At 36.7% G+C, this 27,361-nt stretch overlaps 2 protein-coding genes across 3 annotated transcripts in view; both read right to left on the minus strand.

Annotated features, from left to right (window-relative positions):
- The window catches only part of LOC120086783, a 22,198-nt gene extending 11,420 nt beyond the window's left edge, over positions 1–10,778 (minus strand). For both annotated transcript variants that reach the window (XM_039043587.1, XM_039043579.1), the window contains exons 1-10: positions 10,533–10,778; positions 10,090–10,166; positions 7,925–8,000; positions 7,725–7,797; positions 7,554–7,605; positions 7,109–7,170; positions 6,596–6,659; positions 4,142–4,199; positions 3,967–4,053; positions 3,671–3,764 (exon numbers count right to left, since the gene is read on the minus strand). In XM_039043587.1, the coding sequence (XP_038899515.1) occupies positions 3,671–3,764; positions 3,967–4,053; positions 4,142–4,199; positions 6,596–6,659; positions 7,109–7,170; positions 7,554–7,605; positions 7,725–7,797; positions 7,925–8,000; positions 10,090–10,166; positions 10,533–10,612 (723 nt within the window). In that variant the 5' untranslated portion in view covers positions 10,613–10,778. The remainder of the gene's footprint in view (positions 1–3,670; positions 3,765–3,966; positions 4,054–4,141; positions 4,200–6,595; positions 6,660–7,108; positions 7,171–7,553; positions 7,606–7,724; positions 7,798–7,924; positions 8,001–10,089; positions 10,167–10,532) is intronic.
- Positions 10,779–12,284: 1,506 nt separating this feature from the next.
- On the minus strand, positions 12,285–16,347 carry LOC120088895 (ribonuclease H2 subunit A). The gene is made up of 8 exons (XM_039046336.1): positions 16,014–16,347; positions 15,815–15,886; positions 15,594–15,717; positions 15,057–15,144; positions 14,275–14,412; positions 14,111–14,198; positions 13,891–14,011; positions 12,285–12,681 (listed from the first exon to the last, which is right to left on the minus strand). The coding sequence occupies exons 1-8, from the start codon at positions 16,096–16,098 to the stop codon at positions 12,504–12,506; spliced, it is 894 nt and encodes a 297-aa protein (XP_038902264.1). The 5' UTR covers positions 16,099–16,347; the 3' UTR covers positions 12,285–12,503.
- Between the last annotated feature and the right edge of the window lie 11,014 nt (positions 16,348–27,361).

The following is a 27,361-nucleotide window of genomic DNA, read 5'->3' on the forward strand; positions in this document are numbered from 1 at the left end:
TGGACCTATTCAAAAGAATCCTATCTGACTACTCGCCTGATTTCTGATGTAACCCCTCCTGTCTTCGGCTGTGTCGCGTTTGTCCACTCCCATGATCCAAATCGCACAAATTCACCCCTTGTGCTCAGAAATGTGTTTTTGTTGGGTACCCTCTCCACCAACGTGGGTATAAATGCTATCATCCGTCCTCTCATAAGTATTTTTGTCTCCATGGACATTACTTTCATTGAAGATCAACCCTCCGTTAGTCATCTTCAGGGGGAGAGCTTGAGTGAAGAGCCTAATTGGTCCTCCTATGATATCCCTTTAGGGGAACGGCCCCGATTCCTTCTCCTAGTTCTGAAAAAGTCTGTCCTGTCCTCCTGTCCTCCCTACCAACCAAATTCCATGGATAACCTACTATAGGAAAAATCTTAGAAAGGAAGGGACGACACCTGTTGAACAGCCGGCTCCAGTCCATGAATCAGACCCTGCATCTGGTCCAGGTACGTGTATCCCTGAAACTAATGATGTTGATATATGTATGGAGACTGACAAGTGCAGGGAAGATAAGGATGAAGGAGGTGACAATACTGAAAATGTGACAGATGAGGAGACAGCTAAGAATGATAGCAGTAAAGGAAAAAAGCCAGTTTTTGATAAGGAATTGGAAGATATATTGAAATCCTTGATATACAGATGACCAATCATGCTGAGAAACCTAGAGAGTTGGAAAATCATGATGCCTCTCTCAATCTTTCAATAGCACTGAGGAAAGATACTCGTTCAAGTGCGAAATACTCTTATGCACAGTGTCACAATCGCTCTTTCGGAAGCTTCTCTTAGCGATTGTGCGGCACTTGTTCCCGCTCACGAACAAGCCAGCCAACTCGAATACGGACTGCCGATGGCACACCGAGTGCCTCTTGCAACCTCCAACCCCGTTTTAGGGAAAATGGTTTTAGAAAACGGGTTTCGAGAAAAGGTTTTCGTAAGAAGATTTGAGAGTGTGTATAAAGAAAGAAAGATTGTAGTAGACTAGAAAGCAATAAGCAACAACAACGGCTTTATAGAGTACTACTCCGGGTATGAGGAAGTGATGGTTAGTCTTATCCCCATATAGTGCATTCTGAACAAAAAGCTACCTGGCGGCATATGCAAAAGGGCGAGTGGTCACTTACAATGAAAATGTAAAGAAAGCAAGCTAACTAAACTAATACAATACAGGATATGAAAGTAAGCTAGAAGGGGTTGGATTGGGCATGCGGCCATGGGCAACAGGCCCTGGACAAGCATGACCGTTACATTCTCCCCCACTTAATTGGTTGACGTCCCCGTCAACGACCTTGTTCAAAATCTGCGACGGCTGGAGCTGCACTTTTCAAGTCTTCGGCTCGCTCCCAACTGATCTTCTTCGTCGGGAGATCCTTCCATTTCACTAAGAACTCTGTCAGTTCTCGTCTGGGTCTTCCAATACGGCGTGTACGTTTATCCAGGATTTGTGCAACTTCTTTCTCAGCAGAACTCTTCATCGTGACCGGTGGGCGCCTTAGCATGTTTCGCTATTCATCTTCGGGATCGGGATGATAGGGCTTCAGGATACTCACATGGATGACAGGATGAATCTTAATCCATGAGGGTAACTGAACCCTATATGAGGTTCTCCCGACCTTCTCAATTACCTCCACTGGACCTTCATATTTCCTTACTAGCCGTTGGTCTCTCTGGCCTCGGAAACGAAACTGTTCCGATCGGTAGCTTGATCAGGACCTTGTCCCCAGCTTGAAACTCAAGGGCCTTCCGCTTCTTATCAGCCCACTTCCTTCATCCTCTTCGATGCTCTTTCTAGGTAGGCGCGAGCGATCTCAGAGGTTTTGCTCCACTCTTTAGTGAAGTTATGTGCCTGAGGACTTTTGCCTGCATAAGGGTGGTCCACCAAGTGTGGCATGAGTGGCTGTCTGCCGCACACCACTTCGAAGGGCGTTTTTCCGGTCGCGGAACTCTGTTGGCTATTGAAGCTGAACTGAGCCACATCTAACAACTGGACCCAGTTCTTCTGTCTAGCGTCGATAAAGTGACGCAGATATTCCTCGAGCATACTGTTGAAGCGTTCCGTTGACCATCAGTTTGGGGATGATAGCTAGAGGAGATTATCAGTGATGATCCCAATATTCTGAAAATTCTGTCCAGAATGTCCCAGTGAATCTTCCGTCCCGATCGCAACAATGCTCATGGGGACACCCCATAATTTCACAATGTGTTTGAAGAACAGCTGAGCAGTCATCACGGCTGTGCACATTTTCGGCGTTGGGACGAACGTGGCATATTTCGAGAAACCGGTCGATGATAACAAGGACTCCGATTCAAACTCTCCCACCTTGGGCAAATGGGTGATGAAGTCGCAGAGACACACTCTCCCACGGTCTAGAGGGCACCCCCCCCCCCCCCCCCCCCCCCCTCCCCCGCCCCCCCACCCCCCCCTCAGGTAGGGGTTTCAGTCAGACCCGCTAATTTCGCCTTTTCAACCTTATCTTTGTGGCAGACAAGGCAAGTCTTGGATAAATTGGGCATGACATCGCTCGAAGATTGTGGCCAATAGTAGTCCTTGGCTTCAGAAGGGCATTAAGTCCTCTGGCCAACCATTATGTCCTGGAACAGGTGCCTTTACCTGAAGGGCACAAGACAGTTGGATGCAAATGGGTGTTCACCGTAAAATATAAATCAGATGGGACGATTGACCGATATAAGGCCAGACTGGTTGCTAAAGGTTTCACCCAGTCCTAGGGAGTTGATTACTTTGAAACATTCTCTCCCGTGGCCAAACTCAACTCTATTTGGGTTTTGTTGTCGATTGCTGTAAACAAAGATTGGTCACTTCACCAGTTAGATATTAAAAATGCATTCCTGAATGGAGAACTTGATGAGGAAGTCTATATGAGCCCTCCTGGATTCAAGAGTCAGTTCAAGCACAGGGTTTACAGATTGAGAAAGTCATTATATGGACTGAGGGCTTGGTTTGATAGGTTCACCACATTTGTTAAAGCACAGAGATATAAACAAAGGCACTCAGGTCATACACTGTTTACGAAAAGGTCCGACTCCGGGAAGATTGCAGTCCTCACAGTGTATGTTGATGATATTGTTCTGTCTGTCGATGATGAGGGTGAAATTACAAGGCTCAAAACAAGAATGGCCAGAGAATTTGATATTAAAGACCTTGGCAAGCTGAGATACTTCCTTGAAATGGAAGTAGCTTGATCAAGAGAAGGTATTTCATATGCAGTAAGCGTGGTAAGCCAATTTATGCAAGCTCCCTATGAGGAGCATATGACTGCGGTTAAGCGTATTCTTAATATCTAACTGGTAAGGGTTTGATGTTTTGTGATAATAAATCAGCAAGTTGGGTCTTATTGATATTTATGCCCCAACTTGAGGGGGAGTGTTGAAAGCAGGGTTTTTTCCCTAAGGGTATTATTATAATTGTCTTCTACCCTAGGGCTCTCTACTATCTATTTATTCACCTTGTTCTCTTGTATTCAGTGTATCAATTAAAAATAATAAGGAAAATATTTGTATCGTGGTTTTTCTCCCTATTCTAGGGTTTCCACGTAAACTGTGTTGGTCTCTCTTTTCTTATATTTCATCAATAATCACTTCTGATAATCAATACAAAAAGAACAAGACAACATACCAATTCTTTAGGAGCATCAAAAGCAACTTCAGCAGGTTGATCAGCCCCAGCACTTGCTAAGCAACCTCCTTTGCAGCTCAAGTATTTTTTCATACTATCCCAGAAACACAAATAGAATATAAGAAAGTACATAATTCATAAGTCATAGACCAAAGCACTGAAAAGAACCAGAGTAACTAATGATTGGAAGCAAATTATATATCCACTTTTCTATTAAAAAACACTTGCATCAAGGAAAAAAAAAACAGTGGCTTCATTAAGAAATGGGGACAAAAAACAAACAGCGGCTTACTCACATGTCACAGTGATTTAGGACCAAAATCTTGTTTGGGACACACGATTGTTCATTCGACTTGCAAACTGAATCACATGACTCTCCTTGTCTATCATAGATTCAGTTCATAAGAGTAAGAAAGATGTTAAACAATGTAAAAATAAACAAACCTGGGATAACTACCCAGCGAAAGATACCTTCCAATAACGACATTGATGCCATTGAGTCTGAATTCTAGTTGTGTGCCGTTGACTCCTATGAAGTCCATTTTAAGTATAATAAATTGTATAAGATGAGAAATAATAAACCAAATGAAAAGTTAATGCTTAGAAAACCATATAAAAAACATAATCCAGTGTTTGAAAAAGAAGCACAAACATTACAGAAGGATTAAAGAAAACAGAGTGAACTATTTATTTCGATGACAACCAAACTTTCACAGAGCAGAAATGAAAGGACATGCAATGGGTATCGTAAAAACGAGTCGACATTAACAACAACCAAAGTGAGAATAGTTTAGCAGTAATTGGCATCTCCTTCTTCCTAGAGATCAAAGGTTCAAATCTCCATTATCCCCACTTGTTGTACTAAAAAGCCAATAAGAGTAGAGCCAAACAACAATGTCAAACACCTAACAACTAAAAAAACGTGCTCCATTGTTAAGAATAGATAAGGGGATGGAAACAAAACTCTTTAGACATTATCACCCGAAGGGAGGCATTGGATTAAAATATGGACCACATCTCCCTATGACAAATGTTGTATAAAGATGCCAAAAAGGATCTCCACAAAGCACCTCCCCCTCACTAAATGGGAGGATTGGAAACCACCTCTCCCTAACCATTGCATGACAAGAGCTATAACAGGCAAAGGAAATGTTAAAAAGACTCCATAAATGCATAGATAATCAAGGAAGCAAAGCTGCATCTCCAAAGCATGTGTTCCAAATTCTATGAGGCAATCTTACAAAAAAAAAAAAAAAAATACCCTCGTGGATTTTAAAACAAGGAGCAAGTCCTTTGTATCAAATCAATATTTTTTTCCTCCACACATGACTTACCAGGAAAAAACTAGCCTTCTTTGGGGCCTTCACTTTCCAAAACAAGGAAAACAAGGAAGTGTTTCAATGCGGAGAGCAATAAAAATGGGAGAACATAAAGTCAATAGAAAAACCACTAGATGTGTCATGAATTCACAAAGAAGTACATCCCTAGATCCAAAGGAAGGGTAGAAGTGTAGTAATAAAGGAATCAAGAAAATTTTAGAGGATTCCCCGTCAATAAAAGGATGCACAAAACCAAAGTTGGAAAAACCCATATCCCTTGTTTCTAATAGAACTAGGACGTGTTCAAAACCCAATGGCCCAAAAATTCCAATCAACCCAATCTAACCCAACACAACCCAAATGGGCTGGGTTGGGTAATAAATTTGTTTGGGTTTGGTTTGGCTCATATAAATGAACACTTTCTGCATTGGGGGTTGGTTCATGGGTGGGTTGGGTTATAAACTGGCATGGGTTGGTTGGATTCAAATAAATGAAAACTTCATAAGTGGGTTGTGATTCACAGATTCACAGAAAATTAGTCTATGTAAGAATTGTACCAATACGAATTTATATAACTAATTTAAAGAAACCTTCTTTTGCTTAGAAAATAGGTGAAGGCAACCTGGGTACAAGTTGTCAAACGGCTCAGTGGGTTCTCTTCCCAGCTCCTGAACTCCTAAAACTTTCTCTTAAATTTCACTCCTCGACTAAAATGTCAAAACCACACCTTTAACAAATCCTCTCCCAACCTAGCTCCTACCAAACTCATCTGTAATCTTTTTTGTTTTCCCATTGTCTAGCACAAATCTGATCAAATGTTCACATTTCAGCTATACCAATTCTTCCAAATTACCTAGTTGTCTAAAAATCTATTTTGTTCATACATATAAGAACTGGGGTATATTGCAAATATATGGAAAGAGGTAGAGCCAAACGACCAAGGGTAGAAAATCAGAGACCAAGAAGGCTATTACATGAAGCATCAATTCAAGATAATCAGAGTACTGTGATTACCAAAGACCATATTGTGAAGCAGCAGTCCAAGTTCGCAAAAACATCAAAAGATTTCTGTATTGGAAGATGATTCAGTTTGTTTCTAGCCAAAGAAAAAGAATCCACAAAAGAGCTCTGACTACACACTTCCAAATCACTTTTGCTTCATCTTTCAGCCACAAACCATTTCTTCCATATCACATGGGCTACATTGTATTTTTTACATTATAATCCTCTCTCTTATAAGCTTATTCTTATTTCTTATAAACATCAGGGAATGCAATTACAACAGCCTACAATACACTAAATCTAAAAGAAAAAGTAAGAAAGACAGCTGATATATTAACAATAATGAAATGGAAGATCAGCAAACAAATAATGGAAATGAAGACAACAAAGTGAGAATGTGGACAATCAGGGAATGCTAAAATATGAAGCACACCTAGAAAATGGTTCTAAAAAAAGGTTACACATGGCATTGACCTCTGTGCAATAGTTCTAAAAATCATAATCCCTGTATGGTTTGGATTCAGCTATTAAAGTTGGTAAATATTCCATGGTAATTTACAACTGCCAAGAAGAGTTCCGATCAAGTTCAACTTCATTGACTAACCTGAAGAATATGACGGCAGAGAAAAGCAATGATGGTAAGCACTGTGATAAGCATTTTCATGCACCTGAAAATCTTAAATTCTATCAAATATTTCAACTGTGAAAATAAGAGATATGACGACAAATTATTAATTCATCATAGTTTACAAGGACTATAAATCAAAATGATAACATTGTGTAAAGCATTCAAAAGGATATTCTTAAATTGGAGTGGCACTTGGTATCCATTAAAGTACATATACACCCTAGCCTGACTTGTTGGAGCACCAAAAATAATGACACAAATGACACTTAAACTTATGGCCCTAGAAATAGAAAAACTTCCATTTTATAAACATTACGCAATACTAGAAAAAGGATTGCACATGTTTAGCTGGTTTATATAAAGGCTTTTCATAAAAATTATATGTTGTGCTTAAAAACTCCAAGGAGGATCATCAAATGACACATAAAATGCAATAATACCAGTTTCATTGTAAATATTTTGAAGAAAATATCAATGCAGGATCCTTACAACACTCTCAGAATTGTGACGACACCTCCCAACACAGAAATCAAAGACGCTGGCATATGTCCCTGCAAGATGAAGCATACTTTTAAATGTTTAATCTTATACTAACAGTGTCTTTAGAATAACTTGTGAAAAATGCTTTAAAAAAATAAATCAACTTTTCTTCAAGTACCTTTGCAAAAATTAATTAATTAAAAAATAATCAATGTAGCTTTTTTTAATGATTTTAGATGATAAAATATTTCTTTTATAAAATTTTAAAATAAAATAAAGCTTAAATAAAAATACCTCAAAAAAATTGAAGTAGATTAAAAGTCATTTTAGGATAATCTATCTTTCAAGAGTTTCTTTAAAAATAAGAAGTGGAATAAGCTTAAATACTACCTAATCATTCTTCCTCATAATGGAAGCTTGTATACAAGTTCTAGTCATTACTATTAGTCATTACCTGCAGTGGCTGGCTTGGCAATTTTGATTTTTAGTATTTGCTCCCTTTTTGTCTGCATGCAAGCATCCAGAAAGGCACCAAATTTTAGATTCCAGCTCGAACATATAACGAAAAAGAAGACTAAATAAAAAGAGAATTGCATTATAAAAATCAAGAAGAAACCCATCATACCCTTGAAGGATTCTGGCAGCATGAAACACAGTATTCATATGAATTGCAACATTGTGAAACAAGATTGCAGCCACTGCAAGGTGTAAACAGCAAAATAAGCACTAAGCTTGACAAAACCCTTATACTCATCATGAGCCATTGAAGATTTATTGGGGGAGAGGGAAAAAAGAAAAAAGAAAAAGAAAATAAAAAAAACTCACTGACAAGGAAATTTCTCCCCTTTCCCAAGACAGCAATGAGATAGTGGATCAACAGACAAAGCATCACATACATAGCCTGCAACGAGAGCACAATAATTATGCTGAATGGAAAAGGTATACATTAGTTTTTGTGAGAAAGTTTCAATTTCTAACAACATAAAAAGGTACAGGACTTTCCAGAATATTTAATATTTTTAGAATATTATGAAGATCAAGAAATGATAATAAGTAGGAAACATAAGTGTTGTCATAGCCAAGAACGGCAGAGGTAATCGTTGAAAATTAAAATCACAGATGGAATATCTAAATAGAAGTAATAGAAATCAATAAAGAACAAGAAGGTATCTTCCTTACAACTTAGCAAACTGATGTCGTGCAACAATGCTGTATTACCGTGGATATGACCAAGAAGAGTCTAGCAAATAGGTAGGCAATGCAACATAATTGACTACCCCAAGATTAACCGTTTACTAGAAACACTCCCTTTGTAAAAAGCTAGCATACAATAGGAAAAGAGGCCAAGAAAATCAGCCTAATCCACTATCACCAACACAAAGGATAGAACATATAACAGCGGGTTTTGAGGCCAATTCAAGGGGGAAAACTCAACTAGAATTGTTAATGTATGGTCTCCCAATCCTCTCTTCGCTGAAAATGGAGCTTAAACATTAGAGTGATCATGGAGTTTAGTAATCTGGAATGACCGTTTTCAGGTTGCTACAAGAACTCTGATAATGATTTTTTGTATATAAAAAGAATGAGGCTAACAGGTCTAAAGTCATTCACAGAACATCTTCAACATGTCAATCAGACTTGAGTGGCAATAATACCATCTAAACCCATAGCTTTGTTTGAACTTAAAGAGTTAATGTCAAGTACAATTTGTATCTCGATGAAATCAGCTTCTAGTAATCGATTATGCTAAGAGATAGGATTCCCAGCAAAGATTACTTGGTTAAACCGTCTACACAGATTTTTTGGAGTAAAGTTGATTAAGAGATCCACAAAGTCTTCTTTAATATATATGTCAAAGAGAAGGCTTTTGTCTTCAATGATGGAACTTCACAAAAGGAGCATTTATGTTTCTCTGAAATTTCAAGCTGATGAAAGAATCAGGTATTTTCATCACCTTCTAAAGGCCATTTGGCTTTGCATTTTTGGCACCAAAGACTTTCCATTTGACTTTCTTCATAGGAAGAGAACTCTAAGGCATCAAGTTTCCATAAAGCAAATCTTGTCCTTTTGGGAGAAAAGGCAGCCAAATTTATCCTTATTCCATGGTAGAAGGATTTTCTTTAGAACTTTCAGCATTAGAATAAATCCATGACCTACTCACTCAGCCACACAAAAGGGCATATTCCACCAATTGTATAAGAGATAACAAAAGGCTAAAATCTAATGTTTGTTTCCAATCTTTTTACATTATGTTGAGTAAGCTTAGTTTTTTCCAAGCTATCATAGAATTGTCTTAGATGGGATAAACCAAAGAATCTTTGCCTTCTCCTTAAGGTCATGGCCACAGAGAATCTTCTAAATTATATTTTCCATGTTAATACCATCAAAACATCGAAGTCCGAGGACTCAATTTTGTGCATAATACAAATAGCAAATTGGATGAATGCTCTGGCGTTTATAGCCAATATAAAGGAATCAAACTAACAGAAAAATACTAACCCACCAAAAGAAGTGGTGCAAAACAGAAAAAGAAATCTAAATAACTAAGTTACTAATCCAGAGGGATTTTATTCTAACAGAATAAAAACATCTTAATAACAAAATAACTGAACAAATTTTTCGTTTAATCAAATAATAAGAAGATATATTTTTTTTAGGCAATGTCCAATTCAATATAATATCTCTGATGATTTCCTTCCAAAAGTTAGATTAAGTGGCAGAAAACTGCAAGATCAGAGATTTAATAGTGTGACACGATCAAAGAACTGCGAATCAAACAAATCCTAATTAACTTGCACAAAAAAAAAATAGTAATAATAAATAAAACAAAACAGAAACTAACTTTTCCATCATGCCAATTTTTCAAATACCCCTAATAAAAACACCAATTTGAAAAATAAGTAAAAGAAAGACATATATTCAGGGACCTTCAATGTACAATAAAACGAAGAAATGAAGTAGCACTAGAAATTAATGAAAGAAATATTTACCGTTATCATCAGTCAATAAATATCTTCCCTGAACAGTGCTCCTACATGAGCTATTTACTGCCAAGCCAATATTACTCCTTCAATAAAAAAAAAATACATACAAATATGAACAATTTAGTAAACAAACTGATATATAGCCCAGCTACAATGGTACAGGAAGAAAGTGATAAACAACAAAGATAATATATAACATAGAGCATTTAACCCGTCAAAAACAAAAGCAAGGAAAAAAAAGGAAGTAAAAAAAAATCCCAAGAAAGTAAAGAGATTGAAAAGAAAATTTTTTGAACATGATTCCAAAATTCTAGAATCTGAACAGCAACATTCTTCTGTTTGAGTACAGAACAGTATGAAAGGCCAAAATCCCAGAAAGAATAACGCTGGTAGAGTGTCAAAGAGAGTGGAAATGGGATGAATTAGAAACTGAAAGTGGAAATTTTCACCTGATCGCTGAAATTGTTGAAGGAAAGAGGAAGAAAAATTGAAAGAACAAGAGTGAAGAATCGAAGCGATGAACCCACATTGCGTTGGTGAGGATAATGAATAATTAAACCCAGAAATGAGAATCGTTTCGGGAAGTCGGTGATTAATCGGATTCAACGTCTTCGGTCTTCCCGTCTGTCTCGGTGAGCTTTCTTCCCGTTCTGTTCTATATGCCTCGCCATTGCCATCATAAAATGAAGAGTGTTAATTTGTCGGATTTTCTATTAATTAAAGTTTTTTCCTTTTTTTTTTTTTTTTTTTTTTTTGCAAGTCATTAATTAAAGTGTTTTTTTAAAAATAATGATGATGATGATGGATAATATATCAAATTTTTATTTCTGAAAAAAGAAACACTTCAACTATCATTTCCAATTAAACTTTAAATTTTATTGAATGGACTCAATTAAACCTTGCAAAATTTTCATCTTAATCGTTTTTTTTTATATAATCGTCAAAATAAACTTAGTTCAATTAACATTAAATATATACTATTATTTTTGAAGTTAGAGATTCGATCTCCTTTTCCACATATTGTAAAAAAAGATTTAGATAATACATTCACTAATTTCAACAAAACAAAAAGTCTAAATTTCTTTGAAAACTCACTAGTTTCATTAATATCAAGTTTGGGACAAATTTAAGTTTGCTAGTATACATAAATTCATCATTGAATAACTTTGTCAAAACTTTCATTTAAAAAAATTAATAATGCCATTTTTCTTTAAGAACTTATCAATTTTATACCATACATATGTTTTATAGTTCATGGATATGAAACCACATAAGAATAATTTAACAAATTTTCAAACAAAAACTTTCATATAGCAAATATTAAAATAAATACCCCCCCCAAAAAAAAAAAAAAAAAAAAAAATTGAAATACCATTTTAGTTTAAGATATCTAGATTTAGCCTTTATATTTTTAATAAATATTAAAATTATTCTTTATTATTAATTGGCTGTTATAAGCAAAAGGTGGGATAATAAAAGGTTAAAATGAACTTAAAAGAGAAAAAAATTGAAAAGGTGAGCTTGTTCAAATTAAGACTTGTTTGGAATGATCAAGTGTCTAAAAGATGCTTCTAAGTGGAAGTAAATAATAATAGGCAAAGTCATTTCAAACACCCTGCTCTTTTAAAAAATAAATAAAATTGTTTTTAAGAAATCCAAAAATGTTTAACAGCACTTCAAATTACTTTAGCCAGGCTTTTCTCTTTCCACCTAAACTTTATAGAAGTAACAATTTAATTTGGGTAAGGTTTTTCTCTTTCCACCTAAATTTTATAGGAGTAACAATTTAATCCTTGTACTTTTAATTTTGTAATAATTTAGCGCTCCTAAACTTTACTATGTAATAATTTAGTCCTTACACTTTAAAATTTGTAATAATTTAATCCCTATTGTAGGCATTAGTGTTAAGATTTAATTAAATTTCTTGCATAAATAAATCGATAAACTAATTAGAAACTCAATATTTTTACAAAACACAAAGTCTACATCATAAAATAATAAAAATAGACACCTAATTTTGATGATTTTTTCTTACTTTAAGAACTAAATTGTTACAAATTTTAAAGTATAAAGATCAAACTTATACATACTAAAATTCAAGAGCTAAATTGTTACAAAATTGAAAGTATATGAACTAAATCATTACAAATCAAAGTATACGAACTAAATTTTTATTTTCATGAAAGTTTAGAGACCAAAAGTATTTTTTAACCACAAAATTATGTATTTGATTTGAAACTTAGGCTATTACAGACATTGAAATACCTTTAAAGAAAGTCAAGTACATGCCGGTTACCATCTAAAAAATGTCTTCTAAGCACAACACCCAGTTAGTACACAGCCAAACTATTGGTTATCAGCTACTTGATTAATCTTTAACATGTGGAGGATGGTTGAAACATAGAATTGTAATCAAACATTCAAAAATGAGTGAGTTGTTCAAGTTTTCTAGCCTGGAAAAACTTGCACCGTCCTTTGGCGTTTGATTCAATTTCTTCACTCTTTCTCTTCGATGTGGTGATACCAACACTGCTTAGTCTTAATTGTTTCTTACCACTTCCCGTCGTTGCCCCATCTTCATCCACTTTGTCCGACTCCCTGTAAATCAAGCATATAAATAATATGTATATATGATATCACTGTGAATATAATCAAAAGAACTTGATAACAAAGTCTAATTTAAGTTTGTGAGACTGACAGGAAAGTATCAGAAGTTTTGGCATCTAATTTCAGCTCACAGGGAATCAAATAAATCAGATTGTGATGTTTGATGATTTATGAGAAGCGAAATTGATGAAAAGAAACTAGTTGTAGCCATTCTAGGTTGGCCTTGTGGCACAGGATTTTGAAAAATAGGTTAGAACGCTATGGATGCCAAGGCCACCTACTTAGAATACGACAATCTTGTGAGTTTCTTAATAACCAAATGTTTAGAAAGTGACCATTGTCCCATGAGATTAGGTAAAGTGTAAGTAAGTGAAACTGAACACAACAAAATGAACCTAAGTGTATCAAGAAGTAGACATCAGGAACGAACCCAAACTGTTTGGAAGTCCAACTACTGTACAATAAAAGTGGGATGCACTAAACCAACTATAGACTAGAGTAAAGGTACAACCATTCATTTCCAATGAACAAATCAAGTTAAAATTTAGAATGGGAAAGAAATGAACATCCCAGTGCATCGGAGCAGGATGATGTTCCAGAAAAAATGAGAAGAGCACTACATTAACAAAAAAAAAGAAAAACTATCATTAATTACTAAATTCCATATAATATTCAAACATATTTTAAGACAGTGCTTTCATTAAATCAATCCCACCACCACCAACTAAAGCACTTATCACAAAATACCTAGAGCTGTATGGATGTTGTGACAACTACCAACATTTTGGACAAGAATACTTGAACAATTTTTAATAACACAGTGATCTGGTTTGTTTAACTAAATTACTGATAATTCAATTGTTGTGAAAATATTTTCGAACAGTATGCAGTTTGCCCATCTTTTTTTTAAATGAAAAAATTATCCTTCATTACATTGATAAGATAAAATTACAAAATATGACAAAACATGCCAAATGATTTACAAAAATATTCCAATGTCCTATAAGAGATGCAAGGCTATAATAAGAGGAGAATTTACTCCACGTCCATCATAAATAATGGTATCATGAGGCAAACAGATCAGAAGAACAAAAGCCATTCCTTTCTATACCATGGAGAACATAAAGAAATTGTATATGGCTTAATGAGCTAATTTCTGCAAAGTAACTACAATTCTTACAAGGCAGAGTAAAAACTAACCATGATACTTCAACAATGTCTTTGAAATATGACGTGCAGGTACCCCAACTGAAGCGGACTAATGTGGGGAACCCAAATACCGAGTGCTTGTGATCTTCTAACCAACATTTAGTTGTTGGATCTATATAGATTAAATCACAAGAGCATTATTGATTTCACCCTGGGCAATGAAAACCTGATTATAATATTTTGCAAAAAAGTATTTAGCGGATGAATTGACCTCCAGGGTATCCAGAACCAAAGTTTCTATGCATGTTTTCAGCTGTTTCCTCCAATGCCCATTCCCGCAATGCACGATCTCTTGTGACCTGCAAGTCAAATTGATGAATTTAAGTGTGGGAAACAGTTGGAATGCTATATCTTAAAAGGAAGCATTAGCATTACCTTTGCGACTATGCTTGCCCCACTGACAACAGGATATAAACTATCAGCTTTCTTTGCAACTACAAATTTTACACTGGGAAATTTTTCAGACAACTTAATTCTGTACTTTTCAGGATCACCAACAGTATCCACATAAACCTGAAAATAAATGGAAGTGATTAATCTAACATTGTTCATGGGGCACCCAAGGTAAGGTTGGATGCATGGAGTCTGAAAGAAGAATGGGCAGAAAAAATCTGCAAATGACTTCAAATCATCAATGGATAACAAAAAATCTTTTTGAGGCAATGAAAGATGAGATATGCTGAACGAGGATTTTCTTTCCCTCTAGCTTATGGACCTGAAAAGATCAAGAATATGACTTCCCAAATTTAATTCTTACAGGTCTTCCTCAAAAAGAATGTGTCACACCCTATTACTGTAATCAAGATATAAAACTTGTTCATATACCTTCTCGTTTACTTTGGTGTAGATCTATAATTAACAAGAAAAAGGCATCAAAGATAATCTGTGGTTTGATTTCTTTTATTATTATTATTATTTATATTTTCCCTCCCAAAAGAACTTATGAAATGATAATATATGAAGTTCAAGATTCTACATGCTCTCTCTTCTCCAAATGATATCCATAGAATCATGATCTTAAGATAATTGGAAGTTACCAAAGGCCATTCATTAGACTTCCCTTGTTCGTTTCATCTGCTTTCTCTATTGGGAGACTGTATCCTTAACAATTTTAGTTTTCTTTCATCAATCAATGAAGAAACCAGGGAGAGAGTTACCTCAGTTAAAAGAACTCCAATGCCTAGAACCTTGGTGACTAGACCCATTGCAGAGTCATGTGATATTTCATTTAGGTTTATCTTTACTCTGTTGATCAATAAAGTAAAAGAAATACTTTAGTCCAAGGCATGACCCTTTGATGTGCATAAGTTAACAAAAATAGAAGGGGGAGGGAAAGCATCATTATCCATATTCCAGTCTTTTGCTGACTCTTCCTAACTCTGAATGAAGATAGGCTTCCTTACCTTCCATTAGTTAAAAGAAATATAAAAAATACCAAATTTATGTTAATCAATCAACTTAAGTGTTTGAGTTTTTGGGTTTAGTGGTGAAATTAATAAGGTCAATACATGTACAAATATATATAAAGTTCACCCATTATCAACTTAAGCTTCTGGGTAGTCATGTAATACCATTTCTCAAGAAAGACGAGATTTCAGCTAAGTTCCATTCTCTATACCGTCGAATTCAATGGGTAAAGTGAAAATTAGAGTATTTATGCAAATGAAAGAATTTATAAATCACTAAAGACTGACTTATTTAGCATTTTCGATGAAAGTTCTCGAGGATCTATGACATCAACAGCCCATCCAATTGACTCGTTAGCCTTCAAATCTTCAAACAATTCCTCCCTCTTCTCTTCTTTCAAAGTTTTCGAGTCTACATGCAAAACATCACAAGTTGGAAGAAAAGTAAACGAAATAGGGAAATGATGAACAACAGTTAAAAGAAAAACGATAGAAGCAAAAAGCTAAACCTGCAAAATTCAAAGACGAAAGTTCTTTCAAATATGAACTAGCGCAGTACAAGCATCCATACACCATTGGCCCTGAGATCATCAAATGCAGTAATATTTCAGAAAGAAAAGAGTAATCAAAACCATATCCCAAAATATGATGATCGAAGCGGAATTAAAGAGGCAGAAATGGAACGAAACGAAAGGGAACATAGAAAACCTAAAACAGGGCCTCGACCAGCTTCATCGATGCCCATTACACAAGGCTTGGAAGCCCATTTTGGGACTGGATATTGCGAAGACATTGCTGATTTCTACTCGCTACTTCAGTTTACAAGAAAATCACTCTTCCTCTCTTTACTTGAGCGTTTCTTCTTCGAGTGTGTGTTCTCTTCTTTTAGGTCGTTCCCGCCATGGAAGCTGCTTTGGTTCTAATTCTTTTCGTAGCTTCCCGCCTAGAAGACGACTATGGCTTATTTGGACCCACGATTAACAAATGAGTTTTCTTTTTTTTTTTTTTCCTCCCCTCTCCTTGAGACCTTCCCTTTTATGTTTTTTTTTACTCATTCCTCGCAAACATATGAAATTTAGATTTTGGTTATTGTCATATTCCATTTTATAATTTATAATATATCGCAGTTAACCCTAATATGATAATCAATAAAATTCTTATGTTGTATTTAAAAAAGATCCTGTTAAGATTACATATGATCATCTCTAACACGATAAGTTATAAAATGTGTAACTTTGTTATGCTTTTCCCAATTTTCATATAGTTTGTTGTGAACTTTTTTATCGCAATAAGGATCACCATCGCGTTAGAGATGCAATAGACTTAGTTGCCCCTCACGCAATATGTTATAAAATGCGGCAGTGGGTATGACCAATGAAGGAACAGGTGAAAGTCCTTGAGCGGAAACGGGATCAGACCCAAATCCCAAATTTTACAGAATTTACAATTTTACAGAAGAAATACATACTGTTATGCATTTTAATGAGACAACAGCATGCTTACAGACAAATTAAGAATAGAAAATAGGGATGAAAAAGATACTAACCCCTGTATTCTCTGGGATGAGAATCTAGGAGTTTTGTAGGCTCTGTCTTTTTGGAAGAAAAGAGGAATTAAAAGAGAGGAGAAGAGATATTGGGGGGAGAAAGCCAATTACATAACTATTCTATAAAATTAGAACAGCTCTCTGAGAAAAACAAAAGTGAATAAGAATAAGGAAGAATCTCCCAACCAGGGTTGAGAAAGAATATGGGAGGGAAATTAAAATTAAAAATAATTTTAATTTTAATAACCAACTAATTATATGTATATATATGTGTGTGTATAAGTATATATTATATCATATATAATATATAACCTATGGTTTTAATATTGTATCACATACAATATAACCTATAGTTTTAATTCCCTCATCAACGATATTTAACATAAATCTCATTTATATTAAATTTAATTATATGAATCAAATTCACATAATTAATATTTGAATTATATTCAAATATTTATTTCCTCTCATATAAACTTTATATTATAATGTATCAAATACATCATAATAATTATATCATATATAATTAAATTAAATTAATTATATCACATATAATTAATTCTCTCAATTAATCTGAACAATTCAAATTAATCCAAAATTGATTCTCATTTAATCTCTATTGAGCTACAAAGGGGACCTCATGGTCTTGTAGCTTGAAGCTCCAATGGTACTTGAATAATTAATTAAACTCTTTTGATTATATTATTCAACATTCATTAACTTTCAGGCACTTTATTAAAACCGACAACTGAACTATTTGCACTACAAATATATTTCTATGTTTATTGGATAAAACTAGTCAATAGTGCAATGATTCTTCACAAATTGCTCGTAAGTACAATTGGGCCAAAATTATGGTTTTGCTCCTATAGTTACATTTAACTCCCTAAGTACTAATGATCTCTCTAACGAACAATAAATCATAGTCAAACTATGACCAAACTCTTCTCGGGCCAAGAAAGGGGGTGGCGCCACATTGTTCATGCCCCGGAATCAGACCTTAAGAGAGCAATTTATCTACTTTTCTCAATCTCGGGGAAGGAGTGAATTTCGTCTTGTGTAACTATGTTCCCAGCTCCCCAATCAGACAACCCCAAAATGGTAGGCTTGTTGAATCGGCGATCTGACCACTCTCACCCATACAAATCAAATGATTGCCTCTATAGGTAGGAGTTCACAACTCACTCAGGATTCAGGTCATGTCACCTATGGTCATCTTAGTGAAATGTAAGTCTCTATTATGAATGGTGTTAAATAATAAGACTAGTCATTTCGTGGTCTGGTCTTATACAAAGTCCTTTGTATATAATATCCCTACTCACATGTCTCCACATCAATTATCAGGATCGGATCATTTGTAGCACATCACAACAATTGTAACATCTACAAAGTGGGTCGTACTCATAGTGTCACAAGGATAAGGTATCCAGTTTTATCCATCTATTACAGACCATTTAGGTTATCACTTAAACATAATCTATCTGTATGTCTTCACATATATGTTTAAGCTACAGAATATAACATTGGATATTAGCTTATTGGTTTATGGGTTAAATGTTAGTAAATGTCAAATAAAACATCTCATATTTTATTAAATAAATAAAATGTTTGTACAATACAATTACAAACTACAAAACCCTACCAGATTTAGGGTATCAGCCCCAACAATCTCCCACTTGTCCTAAAGCTAGTGAGGTGTACAATATACAAGGTTGGATTTTATGTCCTAAAACTCGTGGTATGTAAACAATGGAGCTTATTCTAAAAATTTAATAAAGGTGTTATTGAATAGATATATTGCTTGAATAGAAATCCAATAAACTTAAAAGTCCCTTGACTATTGGATGAGTATTTGAACTTTATGTGAAGACATAAAGGTGAATCAGGTTCGAGTAAATAGTCAAAATGATCCATAATATATGGATAAGGTTAGGTACCTTATTCTGGTAACACTATTGGATACGACCTGCTCTGTAGTTGTTACAAGGAGTTGTAAAGTTCTACAAACGAAGTGATCCTAATTCGTTCAAGTTGGACATGAGGAGTGAGGGTGTCCTTATGCAAAAGAATTTGTACAAGATCGGACCACGAAATGAGTCATTCTTACTTTATAACGCTGTTTATTATTTAAGACTGACTATTTCAAAGCGATTACCTAGGTAACTTGACCTTAATCCTGAGCTAACTATGAACTCTTGTTTATTCGGGATTGCCCTTAGATTTGCATAAGTGATTGGCTCAACAGCGCCGACTCAATATGACTGTCATTTCAGGGGTAAGACTGGATAGATAGCTAGGGACATAGGGTGCAAAAGGGAATTCACTCCTACCTGCTTTAGGGATAGTAGAGAGGTTGTTCCCTTAAGTGCTGATTCTGGGGCTTGAACAAGGGATCCCGCCCTCTCATCTGTTATAAAAGGGACCCAGTTTTGTGATTGGATCACAAAAAAATTGTTCATTTGAGGATCAATGGGGATTTAAGAAACAATAGGTAATTTCGGGGGTAAAACAGAGATTTAACCTAGCCATCATTGCGAACAACCTGTGAAAGGTTAACTTACTAATCATGGTTATATCGAGTGGACATAATATATCTATAGTGAAGGGAGTTCAACTATGGGCTTTAGTAGAGTGATCTATTAGTTAACAAATGGGGTTAGATCAGTCTAATGAGTTTAGTCGATTAATCTCGGATCATTGGAGTCCATGATCTGTAGGTCAATAAAGTCCCCCTACTAGTTCAGAAATGTATTAGCTCTGGAGTAGCGTAATAAGTTAATTTGAAACGTTCAAATTAAAATCAAACGAAATTGAAAAAAAATATATATTCAAATATGATTTAAATATATGAAGATGAATTTGTGTAAACATTAATTTAATATTGGATATTAAATTAATTATAATTATTTTAATTGTTTAAATAATTATTTATTAATTTTATTAGAAAATTAATTTGTAAAATTAATAAATTCTGATTTTAGAAATAAAATATGATTTTAAAATCAAAATAGATTTTGGAAATTGAAAAATTACACAAAATTGAAAATGAGTTTTTCAAAGTTCATCTTCAATTAGCTTACAAGGAACCCACCATCTCTTCCTTGATTTACTCCAAGCATGAGCTGCATCTCATGCAGCACATCTCTTTGCATGATAGTCTGCAATATATTGAATAGATTGGAGTAAAGAATAAATGATGAATCGATTGAATTTTTGCAGAAAAAATTGGATGAAAAATGTGTTCTTCAATGGGTTGGTTCAATGAGCTTTCTCCATATTCCCTTCGATTCAAACTTATTTTGAGTCCTACAACTCAATCTAGAGCACCAAGAAGATAGTAGGGAAGATCTTGTGGTAGTCTACACAATGATTCAGAGGATTTAGCAGCTGGAAATAGAGATTTTGTTGGTTCGGCCAAGGTATGTACTTGAAACCCATTATACTCTGTTTTTGTATGTTTATTTTCAACCAAAATTAATGAATTAGAGTGTTTATAGATCCTGAACTCTTCCACTGCATGATGGTGTCGATCCAGCAATTGGTATCAGAGCATCTTATAAACATTTAATTCGGATTAATTCTGGTTTGTTGGGTGTTTTGTATGAAAATATGAAACTGCTATAATGATATTTTTTGCACGAGGTTTCCGGATAAACGTGTTTCGTGGAGTTGAACTTGAGTTGGTGTTGATGTTAAAGTTGATTTGATGCGATGTGGTTTGATCTCTAATACTTGATCCTCTGATTCTCTCTCATTTGTGTGAATGTGCTTGACTTGAAGAAGAAGAGCGCCGAACGTTCTTGAAATAGAAGTCTTGGAAGTTTGAAGTAGAAGTCTTGAAAGCTTGGAGTAGAAGTCTTGGAAGAGTCTTTGTGTCTTCAGGGATCTTCCGTCTTATAGGAGTGCAGCTTCAGAAGTCTTGGGAGTCTTCTGCTTGTTGATGAATTCTCTCTGAGCTCTCTGAATATAGAAAATGTTGCCCCTACAAATGAAAAGAACTTCTCTATTTATAGAGTTCTCAGGCGGGCTTTGTGAGCTTGGTTGGTCCATGGGCCTGGCCCTTAGACCCAATTAGTTGGTTTTGGACCTGATCTGAAATTTGGATCCAATTCAACTTTTTTTTTTTTTTTTTTTTTTTTTTTTGTAGTTTGGACTTTAAACCCAAATAATAATATCAAATTGGGCCAATTTAATCTCATCTGATTCAACCGTGTGATGTCATCAAAACTTGTCTTCAACTCAATTCGGGACATGTGTCAACTTCTAATTGGACCCAAATTTTATGATTTAGAAATCCGTTATTAATTTAGCAAACAATGTGGTGACTTGTGATTGGTCCAAAATTTTATCCTTCAATAAATGCCCCTCTTTCGAGATTTATGCACGCTTACGGGTGTGTGAATCTCGAAAAAAAAAAATAAAGTTGTGATCGAAATTCAAATATATTTGTTCTTAAATTTGACCTCAATTGATGTGTTAGTCAAACTATGAATTCAGTACATAAGTTTAACTCGAATTTGGGATAAATTTTGGAATATAGCCAAATTTTAACTTGACATTTTATTCATAATTCAATATCAAAGTCAACCATTTAAATTTTGATAAAATTTGGGATATGGCCAAATTTTAATTTGGGACGAATTTGACATCTATCTTATCACCCGATTTGGCTGGCTTGAATTTAGAATAAAATTTGAATTAGAATCTCCTTAAACTTTAGACTGAAATTTGGAATAACATTTGAATTTAATTCCAATTTGAATGGAATATGAATTTGAACTTAAATGGAAGAAATTTTGAAGAGCCAAAGTATTGTAAGACAACCTTACTAGCGAGATTCTCCCCATGAGCGAGATCAAGCTTTCCTAGCGATACTCACTTACCAGCGATACCCAAACTTACCAGGATTGCAGTGATCACGCGATGCCAGCGATACCAACGATACTCACTTACCAGAAATGCAAACATACCACTATCAGCGATACCAACGATACCCCTTACCAACGATTGACACTTACCAGCGTACCAGCGATGCTAGCGATACCAGCGATTACTTCAACTTACCAGCGATGCTGGCGATAACATCTTACTAGTGATACAACGATACTCAATTACAGCGATGCCAACGATACCACTTACCAACGATGCCAGCGATACCAACGATACTCACTTACCAGCGATGCCAACGATACCACTTATCAGCGATACCAACGATACTCACTTACCAGCGATGCCAGCGATACCACTTACCAACAATACCAGCCAAATTTCTAGTGAGATTTCCTTCTCCATATGAGTTGTTTGCTTGTTTTTCCTAAGCATTTGTCTGCTTATGCACAGATTCTCCTAAAATTTAAGCTCAAAATTCCTCGTCGTTTAATCTGGAGATTCAAAACTTCATCATTGCCCCCAATTCAAGCAGCTGTCTCAAATTTTTTTTAGCAAAAAATGTTTTGTAATTCATTTTACCACAACTTTGAAGATTTTGAACGACCGGATATCCTGAGGTTATCATTGAGGCAACAAATATTTTTAATTTGCTCGACAGAATCCAAAGCAATTAATGATCCAATTGTCTTGCTGCAGAAAACTCTTGATCCACCTGCTACCAATGTTGTTGAAGATGCACCGAGTCTGAACTTATCAAATTTCGGCTAACCCAACAACCAACAACCAGCATTCTGAAACCCAACAACCAACATCCAATCGAGTGTGATTTTTTTGAATCTTAACCAATTTTGGCTAAAATCGGGATTCTAAAACCTAACAACCAGCATTCAGTTCAGATAACTTGTGATCTTATCAAATTTCAATTGATTAGTAGAAAATTCCGTCCGAACTTAACTATATATATACTGGCAGGACACATGATTTTCTTCATCTTGAAGTGTGATTTTTTTTGTTCTTACGTCCTTTGCAGTTTGCACGTCGTTGCAAATCAGACTTGGATTGTTGTGGGGAGACGACCATCTGTTCAGAACTACCGTAGGAAGCTGTAAGTGAGAAGGAAAAAAAAATGGGAAATTAGGGTTTCCCTTCTTTTTGTTTTCATATCTATATTTTTTTTCTTGATTTTTTTTCTTTTGTTTTTCTTTCCTTACGTTTATTTTTATTTTTATTTTTTTTGCTTTTATTATTATTATTATTTTTTTACAATTTCCCTTTCTTTTCTTTCTTTCTTCTTTTATTTTTTTTATTCTTTTTTTTACTACCCCTTTTTAAATTTTTGTTATGTCACGATCTCCTTTTCTTTTCTTTTATTTTTTTATATATTTAATATGTTTTTTTTCTACTAACTTGCCCCTCTTGCTTTTTGTAGAAGTTGAAGCGTAACTTAAGAGAGCACAACCATTTTTTTTAAAACTCGTCGGCCATCAGTAATCAGGGTGGGTTTTTTTCTCTCACCTCCGTGTGACCGACTCTTTGGTATACATGTTCTTCCTCATATTCGTGCATCCTGATCGTCGTGGGAGGAGCCCCGCAAAGGCTTACAACTCTCCCATTCGATCACCCTAGGAGGATCCTTGAAAGGTTTGCCTCGTAGCATCGTTCATGCATCCTGATCGTCATGGGAGGGGCCCCGCAAAGGATTACAACTCCCCCATTCGATCACCCTAGGGAGGATCCTCGAAAGGTTTGCCTCGTAGCACCATTCATGCATCATGATCATCATGGGGGGCCTCGCAAAGGCTTACAACTTTCCCATTCGATCACCATAGGCAGGATCCTCGAAAGGTTTGCCTCATAGCACCATTCATGCATCTTGATCGTCATGAGAGGGGCCCCGTAAAGACTTACAACTCTCCCATCGATCACCCTAGGGAGGATCCTCGAAAGGTTTGCCTCGTAGCACTGTTCATACATCCTGATCATCATGGGAGTAGGCCCCGCAATGGCTTATAACTCTCCCATTCGATCACCCTATGGAGGATCCTTGAAAGGTTCACCTCGTAGCACCGTTCGTGCACCTGATCGTCATGGGAGGGGCCTGCAAAGGCATACAACTCTCCCATTCGGTCACCCTAAGGCAGATCCTGGAAAGGTCTGCCTTATGCGCCACTTGTGCATCCAAGTCATCATGGAAAGGGCCCCGCAAAGACTTACAACTCTCCCGTTCGATCTTAGAAGGGTCTACTACGGATTCCCCAGTCCTTTTCTCTTAGCAAGTTGTCATGGAGGATAGGGGTTTTATTTTTCTCTCTTTTTATTTATTTATTTTTTTCTTTAAATGGTTGAAACTTATCCCTCCTGTGATATTTTTTTTGCAGAACAATGGTTCACTTCACCGAGCACGTTTCATCTGATAAGAGGCATCTCGTGATTCTTAAAGACCGGAGTCAGCCCATGAAGGAAGGACTTAGCCTTTCTGTAGCAAAATCATTAGCCATTCCTTTCGCTGATCATTGGCCAAGTCTAGACGACAACATGATCCTTTCAAAATTGTCGATGGAAGTGCCCTTGACCCGAGGAGAACATGCATGGATCCTGCGATCTTCTATTCATGAGGAGTCCCCAAATTCCGATCGAGTGCTAACTCTTGGACGTCGCATAATTGAGGTCAGGTCCGCTGGACCTTCATGACGAAAGTCCTTGGAGAATTCAACTTCGTTAACTGTTACTGGGAGTGGCTTGAGGTCGTAGTAGGTCGAAACGAGTGATTCCTTCGTGACGTCAGTTTTCTTGGCACAATGACGGCTTCTTTGTACACGTATGATCGCAATGGTGACATAGTTCGAGCTTTCTGTGAAGCCTAGTGCCCTTCAACCAAAACTCTCCACACCGCGGTGGGCGAAGCATCGATTTCTTTGTGGGACCTCTGGTTGCTCGGGGGTCTTCCAGTCAGAAGAAGCTTTTACGAGGAGGTGGTTCCTTCCCTCAAAGAGCTAACCCTTAACCGCGACAAAGAGATGTACTTGCCGAACACTTGTGAACACCTTTTTCAGGAGTATTTTTCGATAGTGTGCTCGTAGAGAGAAAATTGCACGACTCCCTTGAAGCATGACTCCTCAGTGTCTATCAGCTCCTGGATCTCTTTTTGGTTCCTAGGGGTTCACAAATATGACAAGCCTGTTACACGGAAGCAAAAGAAAGCCTCTCAGTCTCGATCCACGCAAAATCCTGACGGTTTGCAGATTACATTTCGAGATTGGTCAAATAGGGAGAACGTACTATTTTCGGAGCTAGTGGTCAAAGACGAGTTGAAGGACAAAACTTATCTGGCCGCCTTTCTATCCTGCTAGTTATGCCTTTTTGTATTTTTTCTAGAAAGAACGGTACCTTCGCCCCGGGGGTCTTGAAAATAGCTAGTTTGATGGCTCACGAGACTATTTATAGTCTTGCCGTTCCGATCTTGGTCAACATCTATCATGGCCTAGGGCTGATAGCAGAAGCTTTGAATCCGATCAGGTGTATGGACTTTCACTTTCCCATGCATTATGTCCATAGTTGGCTGGCCCATTACTTCAACACGCATTACCCCGTTCCTGCAGCTGTTCAAGTTCCCAAGATGGCTTGCTTTTCTGGCGAAGGTGGCTCGATTTACTTCGACGAGTACGAGGCACGGGAATTGATCCATAGCGGCGCCAGTATTCAATGGCACGCAAGCATTCTGAACAGGAGCAGGCATGAACGCCTAACTGATGATAGAGACCTGTCCTTTTTGAAGTCCAGTTATTTCTTCAGCATGCGGTCAGGCTACATATCCTCCAAATGTGGTAATGTCCGAACTATAGAGTCGTATAGTCCATTTCGTTTTGGCCGATAGTTCGACTTCCATCAAGACATTCCGAATGATAGAGGGGGAATACCTCCCACCCCTACGCCGAAGAACGTTTTACATTACTGGAGAGTATGCACGAGATGAAGCCCTCGTCTCAGGTATTCTTGTCGGCCCGTACATTGGATCCGCACACTCATGTTACCCCACGGTTCAAGGATTAGTGGTTAACAAAGCACGGGAACTACTTCGAAGGGAATCGTCATTTGTTAGTGACTAATGCTATTCCTCCCCCAGCGCCGCCAAGATTACCCAAAGGTAGAGGGATCGGCCATGGGGGGAAGCAATTTTGCCTGACTGAGGAGGTGGCGGCGATCGCACAAAAAGACGTTTCCAAACTGGTTAAGGAGGACAATCATAGTAGTACCGGTGATCGTTGTTGGAAGAGACCCTCCAAAAAGCATAGGGCCTCGGATGTCGATTTTCTTGAGAGGGTTTGAATGATCTGGTGGCTTCTAACGCTCTCAACCTACTGATATGTTATCCCTTTCTATATATATAAGTCCTCTCATCGTGTCTCTTTTTTTTTTTTTTTAAACTGTATGGTTTATATTTAGTCTTCCCTTTTGCAGTCACCCCTGAACCTCTCTCTTCAAGGACTTGAAGCCTCACAAAGCGAAGAATCTTTGGTGGGCCCTTTTGCCATTGACTCAGCCGTTGAGGGCATTAGTACCTCCAATGTTCTACCGGTGGATCCCGTGCCAAGGTTCTGTCCAGTACGTGCTATCCCCGGTGACATCCTTCATGTCAAGAAGGCAGTGGTCATCGGAAACATCGAGGCTTCAGATTTCGTAGCCAAGGAAACTAATTCCACCTTGGTGCCTGTGGCAGGAAGGGTTCTTCAACCTGGAGAAGTGTCGAGGGCCTTGACAAGTCCAAGTGATAGTGAGTTCCCGAGGCAAGTAGATAGCGTACCACCCCCAGTCGTCCCCAAGATTTTTGAGTTCTGTGCTGCCACCGTAGTTTTCGACGTTTGACGCCATGCAACCTCGACCATGTGAGAGACTATGCATAAGAAGATCATGCATACTTCTTTCAAGAAGGTTTTTAGTCTGGAGAAAGAAACACATGAGATATTCCGAGCCATTTTCGACATTTGTGGTGCCAACCTCCCTCCTCTAAAAAAACTCATCGATGATTACTTTCAAAACGTGGAGAAGTACAATCAGTTTCAGTTATCCTATTCCTCTCAGTTAACTCAAACAAGTAAGGAGCAACGTCTAAAGGAGGCTAAGTTCGATCTGGAGAAGATACTGTACGATGAGAGTAATGCTTTTGCTAAACGAAAGGTGCTACTTGAACGTGACTCTTGGGCCTTACAAGAAAAAGAGACACTACTAGCCAGGTTGGAGGCCATCAGGGCCAAATGGGCCGAAATATCGCTACTGATTTCTGAGAGTGGAGGCCTTTTGACTCGGCATAAGCTTGAGGCCTCAGTGATGCGGGGGGCGATAAACAAGATCGAGACCGTCCAAATTCTTTCTGACAAGGATTTCAAAGCTTTGGATGTCCTACGCTATGTGTTGGAAGCCATGCAACATGAGCTGGGGAACTAACTAGGTACCTTGACTTGATGTTGCTCATCTTATTGGATTAGGCATACTCTTAGGCAAAGCTACTGGATTCGACTATTGTAGTGCTGAAATATCTTAAATGGAAGTTTTTTTTTGTCATTTTCTCAGTGATGTTCTCTAGTGCCTTGTAGCCTCTTTTGAATTTCTGCTTCTCTTATTT

Source organism: Benincasa hispida, chromosome 1, assembly GCF_009727055.1.
Source record: "Benincasa hispida cultivar B227 chromosome 1, ASM972705v1, whole genome shotgun sequence".
NCBI lineage: Eukaryota > Viridiplantae > Streptophyta > Magnoliopsida > Cucurbitales > Cucurbitaceae > Benincasa > Benincasa hispida.